The following is a 19683-nucleotide window of genomic DNA, read 5'->3' on the forward strand; positions in this document are numbered from 1 at the left end:
CACACACACTTTCAAACAAAACATTACAAAATCACAAAAAACAACAAAGTTAAAGTAAGTTCAAATTGTAGTAATACCAGAGAGCTGCACATTCTACTGACACGTTTTTTTTCCTCATCAGGTTTACACAGTTCCCAAACTTCAAAACAAAGGCAGCCAATGATAGAGCAGCACCTACCCCAGCCCATTCCAAGTTGACATCCACCCCATATTCCACCAGACAGTGGACAACATCCAGGAAGGTGTCCTTGCACAGCTCATGGAAGACATTTGGGTTGTCCCTCATGTAAGTAACAACATCATATGGATTGATGCAGTCAGTCAGTATGTGTAGCAAATCTTCCTTATCTCCTGCTGATGTTGCATTTGCAATAGCATCAGAAAAATCTAAGAGAAAAAAAACAAAAAACAATGAAAATAATGCTACTACTGTCCAGCTAGATTCAAAGTGATGCATCTCTGTAGCTGTATAGCATGATGTTTACAACAGTGAGTGGATCAAATCTTTGTAAGGCATTTAATACAGAAAGGGTGCATTGGATGAAAATCTTAATGACTAGTTTGCACAATTTCCATTAACAACAATTTAGTTGTTTAGGTATTTATTCCTACAAATAACAGTCATAATTGCCATATGAATAGTAACAAGGTCAAAGGTAAAACAACATGAAACACGAAAGAGATTGTTACAATTCACAGACATTTCATGTGTAATTTGTGACTATGTTGGTAAACGTCTTGTGCTATTTTTGGAAGACATCATGATATTAGGATTTCTAATTGTTGTTCAGAAATAACAATTCTAAAATACCAATACACATGACATTGAAACAAGAAAAATGCAGCTGTTTGAAAGCCATCTTTAGGAGTTCAGTTGATGAATTACAATGCCTTTAATATCTATATGAGGACATATCCGTATGCACCATTAGCCGGGTTGTGGTAAAGGATCTGTTTTGAAATGTCCCCAAATAGATATTTAAGAATTCCTTATCAACATATACTCATGGAAACAAATAACTGCACACATGAAAGTAAAATGGTTCTGTTCTTTTCTAGAATTCTTCAAATGGCATGTGTTGCACTGTGGTATAAATTCTGGAATTAAACATGGGGACTCTTGTAGAGATTTCTTTTGGTTTGGGAAATTTTATTTTTTGAGTGAGTGAGTGAGTTTAGTTTTACGCCGCACTCAGCAATATTCCAGCTATATGGCGGCGGTCTGTAAATAATCGAGTCTGGACCAGACAATCCAGTGATCAACAACATGAGCATCGATCTGCGCAATTGGGAACCGATGACATGCGTCAACCAAGTCAGCCAGCCTGACCACCCGATCCCGTTAGTCGCCTCTTACGACAAGCTGAGTCGCCTTTTAAGGCAAGCATGGGTTGCTGAAGGCCTATTCTACCCCGGGACCTTCACGGGTCTTATTTTTTTAGGTTTCCAATGATAATTGATAAAATCATCTCTGCACCGAAGTATGAAGACAAACACTCTTTATGGATAGACATTGCAATAAAGAAGTTGTCTATCCATAAAAAGTGTTCCTCGTCATCATACAAACTTCCAAATGCCACTTAAAGAAGCTAACTAAGACTAGACTGCTAGCAGAAATGTTCTCTTCTGATTGATGAAATGTTTAAAATCCCAAAAATCATTCCTAAGAAGTATACATAATGGGACTACGAGACTGCAATGCAAAATCCCTATGCATTTTATGTAGGGATGTCCAAAATGAAGAGGTGAAGCTGCTCAGGTGAAGCTGAGTATATCTTAGAGACACTCTTTGTATGCAGATATTTTTTAACCCAACCCCCATGACAAGAATAAGGGGGAAAAAATAAAATCGAGGAGAGCAGAAAAACAACTGTCAAAGGAAAACCCCCAAAGAAGCTACACCCCAATTAAATACATGTAGGTACACAGGAATAGTACTATACCAGAAACCAAGCTATTGTGTGAAACCTATGCCGAGATAGGGTCGTTTGTCTCTTCGGGAAACGAAGAGAAAATATCACATATCACATGTCTGATACATGCGAATTTGTGGCAAGCCTGACATGGCCGAAGTCTTTGAGACCATGCTGGAGAAGTGATCCCTCTCCTCCTGGGAGAAACAAATTCTAGTGCAATTGGGCCACACATTCTACGAGCACTACCAGATTCCTCACCAGTTACTGGAACTGTATTTGCTGTACTTTTGTGAGTACGTAGAAGACAGCAAAATAGTTGACCCAACGAATTTCAACCCACAGCAGGCAAACTCTGAATCAAACCCAAAGAAAGACACAACCACTGCATGCACTGTCTCGTCGCCATACCGTCTTCAGTGCAGACAACTCGAATTGCAAGTGCGGTGCCATCGACCACTGCATTGGCAGCAAGATACACATCCCAAGAACACTTCCCGCTTGAGGTTCTGGAAGAAATTGAGATCAGCAGCTGTTTCTCAAACATAGAGAACCTGTATAACGACAACTGCTTTCGGTTGTGCATTCGACACAAACTTCTCCTCAACAGACTGGCAGACAAATGTCCATGTGAGAATATGAGAAGAAAGATTCTTGTACTTTCTCGCAGCTAGCGGGGAAAGCACAGCCACCCCACGGATATCAAAACAGTATTCGGGACACACTGTTGCACAACTACGGCGGGCCCAAGGAGAGAGAAGTCCAGTTGCAGTTAACCAGAGACTAGAGCATGTGGTGGAGGCCTCTGGGTTTGGCCGCATGTTTGGGCAATGCTGTCTTCTCGCCTACCTTTTGTTTGTGGGTGTGCTGTGGTGCCTCCATTCTTTCCTGGAAGAGGATTGGGAAAGGACTGTGAGGGAATTGGGAGGATTGGAAGAGGATTGGGATTTCCATATAGATATATAGTGAAGTATAGGATATATATATATATCCAGGAAAAACTATGCCACTAAGAAGATGTTTGTCTTCGGAGGACATCCAAGAAATATGCTCCCTTCATGGTGTGATCCCTGCAAGTGAGGTCAGTAAGCACTTCGGTATTATGTCCACCAGACTGTACCAGCTATGGTGAGAGCCCACTGCACACTCGCGAGATAGCTCCAAATCCAACATTGCCCTCCAGTACAGAAATATTGATTGCTGCAGAACCGTCGACCATCTTTCCCACTAGAGAGACAGCTCCAAATCCAGGACTTCTATAATTGTTTGGGCAAGATCGAGGCTCCTGTGCAGCAAAACACGACAATCTTGTTGGCTTTGTGGAGCAAGCCGCATCAATGTTGTTGTGTCATGTGGAGCAAACAGTGACTTTGTTAGTTGACATCTTATCTAGGCTGGATGACAATGAAGACAACAACAAATTCCAGGAGAGTGTAGAAAATGTTGAGAAGAAGAGACCCATTTCCATATCCACAAGGTGTTTCTCTGGAAGGTCGTCCACAAGATCTAGAAGCACAGCACACCAATCGAATGAAAAGTACATGAGAAGACAGCAATGCCCAAACCAGTTTCCATGGTCCAACACATGGAACCAAACCATATGGAGTCAAAAACAATATTGTGAGTACACAATTGGAAATATATATTTTTCTGTGTGTACACTGTACATCTCGAGCATGCATGTTGTATACAACTGAGGAAATCCGCCTCACTTCCCATTCGAGGCATTAGACAAAGCAGAGCACAAAGATGAGTCTACATTTTGATGGCCGCTGTGCTTCTATGGAAGGTCGCCCAATGGAAGCACCACAGCACACCGGCCCCTATACCAGTCATATGAAAGGTAGGCAAGATGAAATCAACACCCAAACATGCAGCCAAACCTGGAGACCAGCACAACATGTGCTAGTTTCTGGGGAACTGAAACTCGACTTCTTGATCATCTTTCCTGTTCGATATGGGCCAGTGGCAGATTTTGCCTAGTCTGCACATGAACAGTCCATCCACCAGCTGGCGGCATTCTATTCCAGCGGCATCTTGAACCATACACTGCAATTGTTTCTCCAATCATAGTCACCAGTGAGAATTATTCAGAGCTAAGCCTACTGCAGGTTGAAATCGGTTGGGCAGGTAATTGTAGACCAAATCAACTATTTTGCTGTCTTCTACAACAGAATTTGTTTCTCTCAGTAGGAGAGCAAGACATGGGAACACTTCTCCAACAGGGTCTCAAAGCTTTGGCCTATCAGACTCACACAATATTTGTGTGTATCAGGCTTGCAATATGTGGTATTTCTTCTTCACTTTCCGCAGAGACAAGCAACTCGATCGGATAGGCTTCATGCAATAGCTTGGTTCCTGGCACTGTTCTATGCCTGTGTACCTGCATGTATCTAATTGGGATGCACCATCATTCGGGGATTTTCCTTGGACATTTGTTTTTCTGCGCTGGATTCCATTTTGTTTTTCCGTATTCCTGTCTTGGGGGTTGGGTTCAAAAGTATCTGCACACAAAGAGTGTCTCTAAGATATACTCAAACACAGCTGCACCATTTCGTTTTGGAAATCCCTATATAAAGTACATAAGCATTTTGCATTGCAGTCCTGTAGCCCCATACTACCCTCCTGAGAGAAACGACTGGTTTGTCGGCCACATCACCATTACAGGATATTTAAAGATACATGTACTTCATCGTCACTCATTATGACTAGACTTTGATAACCCAAACCAAGATGACCCCTCCCAGCTGTAGAAAGTATTCTACCATCAGCTCCATCTGGATCTGTCTGTAAAGGACAGATCAACATCAATGCAGAAAACAGGCATTAACTTCATCATGAAAAAAATGAGAATTATTAATATATTGTGTACACACTATGAATTGATTTATGCAAAAAACACAAAAAGGTTTTCTATAACTTTTAGTTCAACCTTGTTTTTCACAAAATGCCAGTGCAAGTATCAGAACAGAACAGAGCCTTTTCCAATCCCTTTTTTCCCAATCCCTGGCCTGCTGAGGTTAACACCATAACATACCAGCACTTGTTTTTGAAAGTCACTGACTTCCTCACATTTCTTACAGTCACACCAAAGAAAGAGCTCATATACAAACATGCATTTTTCTGAAATATGTACATGAGCATAAATTTATTATACACAAGTCACATGGAACTAAACAATGGTATTCATCATTACAATCAAGTCGTAGCATTATCAGTAGGTATTGAAGACACAATTGTATGTACACTTCACTCAAACAGAGTTACCTCCTGTCACTCATGCAGAAGAGACAAATAATCATGTGACAGCATCTGTAACTACCGTAACTGGCTATCAAATATTGGTGTCTCCTTTAGCACTTACCCCAAATGGACTCAAAACATTGTTACAATATGCTGAAATTATTAGATGATGTTGGACATGAAACATCTTCAACTAATATAAAAAATATAAAAAATATTATATTCATTTATTTTGGATATGAATTGGTCAGTGAGGATGCAGGTATTGTTAATCATTTTATGTTTCTCCTTAAACAAAGACTAATAAATAATTTAGAGCAATATATGTAAAAACCTAAAGACAGGAAGGAAAAGAATAAAAATAAAATCTATGGTCAAAGTAATATTTCATCTAAATATTAAAAGTATTTTACTTTTGGCAGTTTCAGAAGTGTATATGGAGCACAAAACACCATGAAAAAAGAGACTTCTCATAAGTGTTCATTTTTGGATAATAAAAACGTAAGGATTTTATTTTTGGAGCAGGGAAAATTAATACAACCTGTGAACTGTAAATCCAACATAAAATTGGTCTAGCCTTAACATGAAGTGTAAACATACTCAACAGAACAATAGGTGTAATGGGACAAAAGATGGAACTTTATTCTGTTGTCCTGTTCATTGTTTACAATTACTGGATTCCATTATCATTCCCTAAATATATGCAGTGGACTCTGTACAATCTGACACTCACTAGAACTGGGACAAAATGTCCCATTGTACACAGTGTCACATAATTCAATGTTGGCTTGCTTAAATACCTGTCAAACAATACCATACATTGCATGTATGAATGGTATTAGGGGTGGGTGATAATACTGGTGAACCGATATAATGTTATACAAACTTTACAATACGATATATTGTGGTATACTTTTCGCGAACAGCTTCACCCAATATGATCAGCAATTTCTGTGACCCTGGTCAGTTATTTTCAAGACGTAGACAAAAATACTAACAACATTTGTTTTTCCTTCATATCATTATACATTAATAGTTTTGAGAATTGTTATTAATCATATACACAGGAGCATTAATTAAGCACCACCCATTTTCATGCTATAAGACTGTGTTTAACACAACACACTGGTCATTCATGATGTGGAATTCAAACACATAGTTATAATTTCTTTAACTGAACCATCTAAAGTGTCAGTCCATCAACTACCAACACTGCTGTTACTTTCGGATGTAATTTATAGACGCTCTACTAGCGGGCTCTAAAAATCCATAATCGTGTCCAAAACCATGCTCACGCAGACAATGTCTGTTGCCCCAGATGGTCCCATAAATGCTCAACCTATAAAAAGAATAGGTTGGTACTGGCACTCACTGAATTGAAAATCAAACTAAAATGGCAGACACCGCTGCAGACTCTTTTTCTCCATTTCAAAACTTCAGAGCAAAGTCTGTAATTTGGAACCATTTTCAGTCAATCTTTTGTACAATCACATCTGAGTCATAACAGTGGCAAGTGGCATTTTTCACAAGAAAGGAAACAGTCATTTCATTAACTTAAACCATCTGTTTCACAATACATCACAAAATGAAAATGGAAGAGTTGGCAATCATAAGGAAGTTAGATTTGTCAATTTTACTGAATCTAGATCACATCCTTTTCAAATCATGCTGATCCGTCAGACATGACACAAATTTAGTAATGCTTTCCAGAGACCATATCATCTCTGTGCTCATACACGACTTAAAATAGCCATGTGATCAGGAAGACAGAACTCAGAGTTTTGCAATGGGTTTACCAGTCCTGAAACACAAAGTCTGCTTCCTTGTTGATGAAGAACTGTACAATCCTTTCACTAACATAGCCCACCTTCCATCTTCCAGGCCCTTTGTTTTTTTGTAATCAAATCCTAAACGGGCCAATCACTTTATCTTTCTCACAAAATTATGAAATCTATAAACTCTGATGGATATTAAGCATTATTTATGAAATATTAAATGTACTCAATTTGAAAAACATTCATTCATTTCTATTTTTTTAAAACTGCCCACAGTGGTACATGAGACATAATGGCAGATATATACAGTAAACATCAAGATTACAGAATATAAATGATATAAATCATAAGTCATTTGTAAAACCTCAGACAGAACATGAATACAACTTCGTGGATAAGCTAAACCTAACAGATATAAACACAAGTGTCACACGAACAAACCAGGCGTGAAGTCTCTATATAGGAAGGCTCATCTAATTTTGTACTACATGGTATTAATTATGTTGTTGTTGATGCTAATGCTAAGCACCTGCCTAGCACCACACACTATGAATACATACATCTACTGTAAAACTGTACCAGTTGAAACCAGAACCACGGTCTAACACCGATATAGAAAATACGATATGTAAATTTGTAAGTACCATGTTACATATGACATATTTAATGTTATCCTATGATGTACAGCTCTTGATGATGTAACAATGACTATATTCCCTGGATATTTTGGTAATAACACTGATGAGAATACAATCCTGATCTGTTCCTCTCTTAGATGTGGTCACTTTTACCAAGGTAACAGTGTATAACTCTACAGCAAAATATTGCTCAAGAAGTTGTTGTGGCCAGGCCATTCATCAAAGAATGTCAAAGCCAATCAAAATCAAAGCCACTAATGAGCAATCAATCAATGTATTGGCGCTTAAAGGACCACTAAACTCAATTTTTTGGTACTCTTTCTATCACTGCATATGAAAGACTTCTGGTTAGTTATAAACGGAACACCATTTTTTTTTTAAAAAACTTGTGGTTAATTAATACCAAGCACTCAAAAGTTGCTAAAAAGCCGTCTGCTTCTCTCTCGCCCACAAACGAAACTGCAGACTGGTTATGTAAATCTGTAACATTTTGTAAGTTGGTGAAAACAAACTTAAATACCATTCATCCTCAGACAGGGAGCCGCCATTTTTGAAAATCGTGAAGTCACGGGCTAGAGTCCATCAGAATTATTGAGATTTTGGTTTGTTCTCATCAAGTTAGAAAATTTTTACTAGTAGTTAGATATGCATTTGAATCATGGCCAAAAGGATTTTGCATGACACAACTTGTAACATAAGGACTTCTTCCTTGGAAGCAAGGTGGGGATCGAAGTGACATTAATATTGCCAGCATACTATATTGACCTCCACCTCCCTTCCAAGAGTGAAATTGTTATGTTATAAGCAATGTCATGCAAAATCCTATTGTCCATCAATAAAATACATATTTTACTACCAGTAGAAAGTAATTTTGCTTTTGTAAGTCAGTAAAAACAAACTTAAATAGCATTCACCCTAAGACAGGGGGTTGCCATTTTTGAAAATCGTGAAGTCAAATCCACTGGAATTAATGAGATTATGTATGGTTTGTTCTCATCAAGTTAGAAAATCAAAACTACTTTCTACTAGTAGGTAAATATGTATTTGAATCATTACCAAAAGGAGTTTGCATGACACAACCTGTAACATAATCTCAACGAGGTCGGTGTCAAAGAGAAAAGACTGCGCGATAAATTTCTTCACTGACTAAATTTACTTGGTTTGTAACGTTCACTCACCAGTATGTAGACACTTGTCGATATAAGTCTTTATACTTGGTTTCATAATCCTAATTACTTTATAATCATACTTGTATGCATTTTGAAAGTTAATAAAAAGAAGCAATTTGCGAATGTATAACAGGAATGTAATATGTAGACATTTCATAGTTTGCCTATATGAATCATAATTTGCACGCACGCCCTAGTGTATGTCGTCTGCATCATTACACTTCACGACAAAAACAATGATTCTGTTGAAAGCTACGACAACTTATTAAAAACAAAAATGCAAATATTAAAATTAAAGTTATAGGAGCAATGTCAGGCTATTACCTTCTTCGAGGAATGTATCCAGCAATATCCACAAGTGATATATATTTCATCTGTAGATTTCCCAAGTGACGACACCATCGTCTATGAAAACAAGGCCTAAGGTTTTTACTCGAACACTAGGCTAAGCAGGAGACAAAACTAAATGATAGTAGATTGTGAGAACATATAGCTTTCATTTTACACAACAGCTGTGTCAATTTCAGGTTTGTACAAACCTGTAAACGAAATAGTTTACCCCCTGAAATGTGGTTGAATTCTGCATAGACCCTCATATCTATACCTACAATTACGTGCAGCTCTGATTGGTTGAAATTTCGTTTGCGTTTGAAAATTGTGCACTGCTGTCAAAAAGGTTGATTTAAGGTAATTAAAGATCAAAATGAGCAGTTATAATGAGGTCTTTAATAACGGTGAGAAGCATATCCCAATTAATTAGTGTGCTATTTTCATCTGCATTTTGAGTGGTCTGCCTTTTGGTCATGAGAGTAAACTCATCACATACACCCATGGTTCAAAGTTGATAGTGATTAGTGATGTACAGCTTTTAATATGACCTCAGTTTTCCTTGTGTTAAGATCTGTAATGTCCTGCAGGGCAAAGGTAGAGTAGTTCTCACTCCACGATCAACAATATCAGGATTCTAAAACATTTGTCTTCCTTGTCGATTAAACAAACAATCAAGCTAAGTGTCAAGAGAGCAGAGTACGTCAATAATGTTCAAAATACACAAAAGCAGACTATGTGTATGTCTGGGTGCTCAGACAGAGTTGCAGCTAACATGTCAGTAGATTACACTGTTAAACATGTATAACCTTATGCCTTGATGACCTGACAGTAAACAGTGTATTACCTGATAGTGAGATATTATCTGTAAGCAGTGGTAATCATTACCTGATATCCATCTGTGATTCCGTCCATTTTCAGTCGTACATGGAATAATTTCTGGGGAACTCATTCATGCTGGAAGTTTCATGGGAGAAGTTCACTAAGCCAAATACGACATTTGAGATCAACTAAATAACTTGGTAAAAACATTGTCAACATATGAAACATTGTAAAATCCAGAAGTTTAACAGCTGCCACAGTTTACTAAATTTTGAACCAAAATGACACAATTACAATTATCGATTAATCAGATACCAGATGAGACTCATGAAAGACAAAATATTGCATCAAAGATGGAATGAGCATGTCACATGTCAGTGTCCCTTTCACTGCAGTTTTCTAACACACTAAAGAAGATGAACAACAAACAATTAACATAACAGAGATGACTCTCAGTCAGATGAGCTAAAAAAGTCAGTTAAACAGCTAAAACTAATAAAAGATTCAATTAAAAGTAAATCATGGATTCACAAATCACAGCGATCAAGGAACAAACTTACTTAACAATGTCAAATAAAACCAGATGTGCAATGAATGAAGTGAATGTCCTCAAAATATGTGCTATGTGCTCTTTGACATTGTTGAAATATTGACAAATAATTATATGGATATCTATAACTTGTTTGATTGTTTGGTTTGGTTTTTTGGGGGGGCTCTTATTTTCTCCAGTGGGGAATTTGTCCGAGGATTCAGTCCAAAGGGATTTTTCTCTTTACCGGAAGAAAGATAAAATGACTGCAAGAACACAATGCTCCTTTACGATAGCAAATTCTTTCATTTGTATGTTGGACATATTCTAGACTAGGTGTTTCCTGTTCCATTATTTTATGTCCCAAACACCATATAATGTAAGGTCTTTATGTTCTCAGGCTGTAAATATTCACAAGGCTTGTCAAACTCCCACAAAGTGAAAGCAGCCCCAACCCTAAAACTCTGAGCTCCATCATATAAAGTGAAAATTTGTACTAAACTGACATGTAACCGCAGACAGACCCACTATCATGATAAGGTAATGTGTACAAACACTTCCTGCTGCTATTGTTAATGTGATAAATGAAAGGTTGTAATTTATGTACTTCCTGTCATGATCAACACTTAACAATTGTCATGACCTAATAATGTCCATCCCAAACCACTCTAGCGTCAGACATGCAAGAAAATTCAAAAGTATGGTACACTGTGATATTCAAGCTGTGTTACAGAGGACCATAAATATCAATGATCATGAGCAAGTATGGTCTAAGGCAACTTTCAGCAATATTCCAGCAATATTGTACGTGGGGGGACCAGAAAGGACCAGTTACTACCCATGTGGGGAATCAAACCTGGACCCTTGACGTGATGAGCAAACACTTTAATCACCAGTCTACCCAACCCTCTTGAGTATGGTAAATAATATATCAGACAGAGTCACTCATTCAAGTCACTTGTATCAGTTGCATTTGGAAGTTTGTGTGACTGACAAAGGGGAGTTCTATGTATACATACAACTTCTTCATTTCTTTTAGTGGCATGTTGTAGAAGTTGGAGAGCCATATTATGGCTTTATTCAAGTGGTGTGATATTTCGATACAGATTCTAGTATCATTCTCAAGCAGGTATACAAGAATGTGTAATAATACAACTACCTTTCTACAGTTAATGTACACCTAATAATATACCCATGTGGAAATAATACACAGTTTCATTTTATCCCCGTTACTAGCTTTGTATTGGTATTTCATGTTTCTGTGTTGGTGTTTTACTTGTGCCACCCAAAATATGCCTCACATCTGTCTCTGCAGCCAGTGCTGGACAACATTTTTTTCAATGAACATGGAGTTCTAAAGTTAATCATTATGTAGCCATGATATCTACGTGTCTAAAGTTTTGTAATCAGAAAACACTGATCGTCAATCCTCATGTTTGTTTACTGTCAATCAACTTGGATGAGCTGTGGTCACTTCAAAGTGAGTGGGTTTAATTTAGTCCACTTTTAGCAATATTCTATTAATATTCTGCCATCTTAATTGGAGAAACACTGAATGCTATTTTAAGTGGAGAGATATTGACTGCTATGTTAAGTGGAGAAACAGTGACATCTATGTTAAGTGGAGAAGCATTGACTGCTATGTTAACTGGAGAAACAGTGACTGCTAATGTTAAGTGGAGAAACAGTGACATCTATGTTAAGTGGAGAAACAGTGACTGCTAATGTTAAGTGGAGAAGCATTGACTGCTAATGTTAACTGGAGAAACAGTGACTGCTAATGTTAAGTGGAGAAGCATTGACTGCTAATGTTAAGTGGAGAAACAGTGACTGCTAATGTTAAGTGGAGAAACAGTGACATCTATGTTAAGTGGAGAAACAGTGACTGCTAATGTTAAGTGGAGAAGCATTGACTGCTAATGTTAAGTGGAGAAAAAGTGACATCTATGTTAAGTGGAGAAACAGTGACTGCTAATGTTAAGTGGAGAAGCAGTGACTGCTAATGTTAAGTGGAGAAACAGTGACTGCTAATGTTAAGTGGAGAAGCATTGACTGCTATGTTAAGTGGAGAAACAGTGACTGCTAATGTTAAGTGGAGCAGCATTGACTGCTAATGTTAAGTGGAGAATCAGTGACATCTATGTTAAGTGGAGAAGCATTGACTGCTATGTTAAGTGGAGAAACAGTGACATCTATGTTAAGTAGAGAAATACTGACTGCTAATGTTAAGTGGAGAAGCATTGACATCTATGTTAAGTGGAGAAGCATTGACTGCTATGTTAAGTGGAGAAACAGTGACTGCTAATGTTAAGTGGAGAAGCATTGACTGCTATGTTAAGTGGAGAAGCAGTGACTGCTAATGTTAAGTGGAGAAACAGTGACTGCTAATGTTAAGTGGAGAAGCAGTGACTGCTATGTTAAGTGGAGAAACAGTGACTGCTAATGTTAAGTGGAGCAGCATTGACTGCTAATGTTAAGTGGAGAATCAGTGACATCTATGTTAAGTGGAGAAGCATTGACTGCTATGTTAAGTGGAGAAGCATTGACTGCTAATGTTAACTGGAGAAACAGTGACTGCTAATGTTAAGTGGAGAAGCATTGACTGCTAATGTTAAGTGGAGAAACAGTGACTGCTAATGTTAAGTGGAGAAACAGTGACATCTATGTTAAGTGGAGAAACAGTGACTGCTAATGTTAAGTGGAGAAGCATTGACTGCTAATGTTAAGTGGAGAAACAGTGACATCTATGTTAAGTGGAGAAACAGTGACTGCTAATGTTAAGTGGAGAAGCAGTGACTGCTAATGTTAAGTGGAGAAACAGTGACTGCTAATGTTAAGTGGAGAAGCATTGACTGCTATGTTAAGTGGAGAAACAGTGACTGCTAATGTTAAGTGGAGCAGCATTGACTGCTAATGTTAAGTGGAGAATCAGTGACATCTATGTTAAGTGGAGAAGCATTGACTGCTATGTTAAGTGGAGAAACAGTGACATCTATGTTAAGTAGAGAAATACTGACTGCTAATGTTAAGTGGAGAAGCATTGACATCTATGTTAAGTGGAGAAGCATTGACTGCTATGATAACTGGAGAAACAGTGACTGCTAATGTTAAGTGGAGAAGCATTGACTGCTATGTTAAGTGGAGAAGCAGTGACTGCTAATGTTAAGTGGAGAAACAGTGACTGCTAATGTTAAGTGGAGAAGCAGTGACTGCTATGTTAAGTGGAGAAACAGTGACTGCTAATGTTAAGTGGAGCAGCATTGACTGCTAATGTTAAGTGGAGAATCAGTGACATCTATGTTAAGTGGAGAAGCATTGCCTGCTATGTTAAGTGGAGAAACAGTGACATCTATGTTAAGTAGAGAAATACTGACTGCTAATGTTAAGTGGAGAAGCATTGACATCTGTGTTAAGTGGAGAAGCATTGACTGCTATGATAACTGGAGAAACAGTGACTGCTAATGTTAAGTGGAGAAGCATTGACTGTTAATGTTAAGTGGAGAAACAGTGACATCTATGTTAAGTGGAGAAACAGTGACTGCTATGTTAAGTGGAGAAACAGTGACTGCTAATGTTAAGTGGAGAAGCAGTGACTGCTAATGTTAAGTGGAGAAGCATTGACTGCTAATGTTAACTGGAGAAACAGTGACATCTATGTTAAGTGGAGAAACAGTGACTGCTATGTTAAGTGGAGAAACAGTGACTGCTAATGTTAAGTGGAGAAGCAGTGACTGCTAATGTTAAGTGGAGAAACAATGACTGCTAATGTTAAGTGGAGAAGCATTGACTGCTAACGTTAAGTGGAAAAACAGTGACATCTATGTTAAGTGGAGAAACATGACTGCTAATGTTAAGTGGAGAAACATTGACTGCTATGTTAAGTGGTGAAACATTGACAGCCATGTTAACTGAGAACATTTCTTGACACATCAGGAAAAATATAAGTTTGTTTTCTTCAAGATACAGACTTCTGTGTTCTTACTTTGAAGATATAACAGATACGTTACTTTCTGCAACTCTATTAAGAAATATAATTCTTGCATCACTGGCAACACATTTTTATAATTATGCCTTATGAAGTTTGAGAATACATAACACAGCTTTCTCTAGAATAACGAATAACATGTCTACCCTTACCACTTAACAACTGGCTCATAGGCATTTGGATGAAAAATTATACTGAGAAATATCAGGAAAATAAGAAAATAGAATACTTTGTTACACTAAAGGTAAAAACCATTCAATTAATGCACATTTCTTTTCCTAAGTATTCTGATTTAAGATCAATGCGTTTCAAACTGCAAGAAAAATTTAATTACATAAAAACCTGTCCCCAAACTGGCAATCAAGAGGTAACATATCTGTCATGAAATGAAATCTTTGATCTGTTTTTGAGTGTCTAGTAAGGGAAACTGTTTCAACATCATATCTAGGCACTATTCAATTTGAATTTAAGACATAGTATTACTTGAAATAAAATAAAGATCATTTTTTAAAGTTAACAAAAGTGGACTGGTGGCTGTTAAGTGGAGAGTGAATGATCTGTCACTTAGCATAGAAGGTGCACATTCTCAAAAAGAACATTTTCAGTCATTATTATGGGCCACATAAAGTGCAAATAAAGGACACAGGAAAAGGAACTAGGTTGCATAGTCCCTATCACATGATGTATTCATGTACATACGTTATATATAAGGTCTTACTCTTATAATAACGTCATGTAAAACACACCCTTAACAATGCACTGTATGTTCCCAACACATTTATAGATTAACAAGTTCTTACAAACAAATGGATTTGATGGTCAGTGCCATCAATAAAGATAGGTGATTACTTTCTTAAAGTTAGTGGATCTGTTGTTTTTTTTCACTTTTGATGATGTTTTGGTGAAGTGGAATTTCATTAATACGTGACTAATACCCCAAACTATTAGGTTAAATGACTGCCTCACAGTAAGATTCAGCATGATGTCTTCTACATGATACATGAAAAGATAACATGCTCTATCAATAGTGTTATTTTTGATGCAACAAATATACCGGTATGCACTGGCAACATGCCTTTTTTGATGTGATGTTATACATATAGTAACAATATTTTTTTCTCATTTTATGGAAATGGTAATGGTAAATTAACACAGATTCTCCCACACCAACTACACCTTATCCCGAGTAATCAACCAGGCATGACACTCCCACATCACCTAATTCATTTTCCATATCTTAACGGGTCAAAATTAGGTGAAGTGGCAGGAAACCCTTTTTCAGTGCATACCACAACTGCTGTTTCACGTAATAGCCTGGTGAGCGGAACGTCGAGGGTTCTATCCTGAGCCACACCATCACAAAAGACGTAAAAATATGCTATTGTAACTTGGTCCCTGCCTGAATAGTTAATGGGTACAACAAGGGCTTGTGGGCATGGAGTCAGCATTATGTGTCTGAGTTGGGTATTCATGTTTAACTGGGGCATGGTATCTCAGTAAGCTAGATCAACTTTAGTCCAGGCTAGAACATGCAGCGACACATACACATGAATGCACATCATCATATGAGCAAAATATTCTTAATTATGTTGTTAAAACCCATTTCACCTCACCAGTCAAACCTATGTGGTGTCACTTTACATTACTAAGTAACATGTAGTAGACAATGGATAAGTATTGATTTCTGACAGAATGCCATCGTTAGAACTGTGGGAAACTTAATATTCAATGCCCAGGTAGAAACTAATGCCTTACATGGAGCAATATAGGGTGTATGACATAGCACTGACAAACTTCATTATAATAGCTCTACCAAGCCAATCAAACAAGGAAGTACCCAGTTTAAGCAAAGGATTTCACTGGTTAATAATTTAGTGCACATGTGTTATGAAACCATACTGTTGCAAAATATATGTTAGATCCCAGGAGAGGTAATTCAAATAGCCTCAAGACATCAGCACATTATGATACACCTCATCACAGGATTAAAGGTCAAGTCAGTGACTTTAGAATCAAAGTTATGGGTGTATCCTGATTTAAGATTCCAGTTCAGGTTCTCTCCATGGGGAATGACTCTGTAAAGAGCAACGGCAGCTCAGTATTTCCCTTCAGTAAACTATGCAAGGTTTCCATGACCTCTCTAATACTTCACACATATCCTGTTTCTAGCTCTCCAACAGCTTACACATAAATGTGTTCACTGATAATAAGACAGACAGGCATATGTATAGATGCACATGCACAAGATTCACTTCCTGTTCTCATCAGCAATACAATATATGTTCACCGAGTCTGTGTCATATTTTGTTATTGATCATCAATTTTCAGTTTGAGTAAGGAAGTCCCCATCTGTGTAGAAAAAGCATGTCATCCTTTGCATGTGTTTTTGGTAGCGTGCTCCAAATGACACCCAATTTAATGCCAAGAAACCCTAAACTTAGGCTCCATCCCCTGGACTCAAAAATATACATACACCAACATACATGATGTCATAACCTCACAATAGATCACACTGATTACAATATGATAGTAATAATATAATAACAACATTTTACTTGTAACACAAGTCATTTGGGGGATTACACTTTCTCAATAAAGTACAGATTCTAGCAGTTTTTTGGGGTCAAACCCACACCTTCAGAGTCAGGCACCTAATCACCAGCACACAACGCCAGCTGCCTAACACTGCAGTTACAATGTATTAAAACATGCCCTTAGCAGACATACTTTAAGTAGAAGTTTTCTATCCATGTATATAGTACTGTTCTGAAAGAACAGATATCAGTTTTCAGACACACATTATGTATGTACAGGTATACACATGTACTTGCATCCATAAGAAAGATATATACACAGAGATATAGGAAAGATATAGTTCCTGTGTCTGCCAATAGTAGTGTTGTACTTGAACAGCCCAACAGCCCTCCTAAACACAGGTTACCTCACTACCGCATCCTCCTGACATGGTTATTTGTGGAGACACCCTGCACGCCTTAGTACACACCCAACACTGTTTCACCTCCTGACATGGTTATTTGTGGACACACCCTGCACGCCTTAGTACACACCCAACACTGTTTCACCTCCTGACATGGTTATTTGTGGAGACACCCTGCACGCCTTAGTACACACCCAACACTGTTTCACCTCCTGACATGGTTATTTGTGGACACACCCTGCACGCCTTAGTACACACCCAACACTGTTTCACCTCCTGACATGGTTATTTGTGGAGACACCCTGCACGCCTTAGTACACACCCAACACTGTTTCACCTCCTGACATGGTTATTTGTGGAGACACCCTGCACGCCTTAGTACACACCAAACACTGTTTCACCTCCTGACATGGTTATTTGTGGACACACCCTGCACGCCTTAGTACACACCCAACACTGTTTCACCTCCTGACATGGTTATTTGTGGAGACACCCTGCACGCATGAGTACACACCCAACACTATTTCAGTACTGGAATCATAGTTCAGTGTAACTCACAACCAACACCAAAGGGAGGGAAGACTATTTCTGGTAGCATGCCCAAGACACTTGGATCCATATGCATGAAGCAGTGACCCTCTATAGAACAAACAAACTATTTAGCTTACTTTGTTCCCAGTCTGTCATGTCTGCTGGAGATGGTGACCGGTCATCCTCAAGTAGAAACTGCTGCACACTCCACACCTGCAGAAATCACAAGATATCACTCACATGACAGTCTACCTAAAAACCAAAACATCAATCATAGTTGATAAGATAAGACAGTTATCACTTATTCATAATATATAAAATGCATTGCTAATTAGGAAAAAACAAAGCAACAATTTTATAAGCATATAGGAATTTCATGCTGAGTATCACATACCACATCACATATCAGAGGACCTAAATTTCACCTAAATCCAGCAAGTAAACATCTTTTCTCAACCCAACAGAAATATTTCCATAGGCACTTGTTCAGTTCAGTTGGAGGGATATCTACTCCATTCTACTGGGTAATGCTGATTCGGTTTAATAGAAAGGAAAGATCTGACAAGTTCTAAGGTCACCAATGTTTGTAAGTTGTCCTCAAAGACATTGTTAATATCACAGTAACTGACTTCTACAAACATTTTGGCTTGTTCAACATATCAATAGGACCATCCAATGATTCAGACTAAGATTTACATTAGCAAGTGAGGCAGCTAGTGAAGAGACAGTTTCTGGAAGAACATGTTGCTGATAATGAGATACCTTATATCTCCCCTATCTAGGTGAGGGAACAAACTGTTCAATGGTAGACTAATATTTACAGCTCTCCCAACCATTTAATATCTTTCTTTTCAGCATCAGTTATGTCAGTTCTGTGACTCCCACTCAGTGGAGGATGAGATGATTTTTTGATCAGTTGCCCATTCCATTCAGATTTGTGCTACAGTTTTCTCATGGAGCTGATTTAACTAGACTATTAGTCTTTTAGTAGGGGGTGTTGGGGAGTAGTCAGGCTGGGTGGCTGTGAGTGTTGGTGAGTGTGTGGGTGCGTTTGATACATGCATGAATGGAAGTATGTATGTGTGCAAAAATTGGATGTGTGATGTATGTGCAATATACACTTTTATCTACATGTGCATTAACTGTGATATGGGTCTCAAATGTAAAGCAAACCTTTTACTCATGTCATCATGTGCTGCCTATTAGCATTGGACACAATATGAAATAGTTTGCTTCTTCTTCTCCTCCATATTGCCATTAATCTTGGCTAGATCATTCATTTGGAGAGACGAGCTACATGGCAATGCTTGTTTACATTCCTCATATTGTGACTACTTGGTAGCAGAGTAAGATTACTGGAGTAATGGGATTTGTTAAGAAATATAGTTTTTGCATAATACCAGGATTATGTATTATTGAGGATTATCATAATTGGAAAATGAAAGACACATATTCCACAGAAAGTTTGAAGCTGTAAATGTGTGCATGTATTTGTTTATGAGCAAAAGTGCTTAATGAATGAATGGTGAAAGTAATTCTGCCAACAAATCAAATAACAACAAAATTAAATCAGCTGTGACTAAACACAGGAAATGTACTGGCTTGTACTTCCCTTTCCACACTGGTTATAAAAGCCTCACAATCTGCTGAACCCAGTGTTGTAGAATATGTATCAGTCAGGCATGAAAATATTCAACCCAGTCATCATGACCCATTTCCTTCAGTGTAGGAAGTAATACAATAGGAACATTTCAACATACTGGGAAATAAACCAGTCTACTGGTAATTCCAGAAGACACCTGCGGGATCAAAA

General features: G+C 37.9%; 1 protein-coding gene across 1 annotated transcript in view; it reads right to left on the minus strand.

The window, feature by feature from the left end:
- The window catches only part of LOC137277442 (leucine-rich repeat serine/threonine-protein kinase 1-like), a 79818-nt gene that overhangs the window by 49361 nt on the left and 10774 nt on the right, over positions 1–19683 (minus strand). The window contains exons 2-3 of the mRNA XM_067809169.1: positions 18008–18083; positions 179–387 (exon numbers count right to left, since the gene is read on the minus strand). Coding sequence (XP_067665270.1) covers positions 179–387; positions 18008–18026 — 228 coding nt within the window. The 5' untranslated portion in view covers positions 18027–18083. The remainder of the gene's footprint in view (positions 1–178; positions 388–18007; positions 18084–19683) is intronic.

This window comes from Haliotis asinina, chromosome 3 (genome assembly GCF_037392515.1).
Source record: "Haliotis asinina isolate JCU_RB_2024 chromosome 3, JCU_Hal_asi_v2, whole genome shotgun sequence".
Classification (NCBI taxonomy): Eukaryota; Metazoa; Mollusca; class Gastropoda; order Lepetellida; family Haliotidae; genus Haliotis; species Haliotis asinina.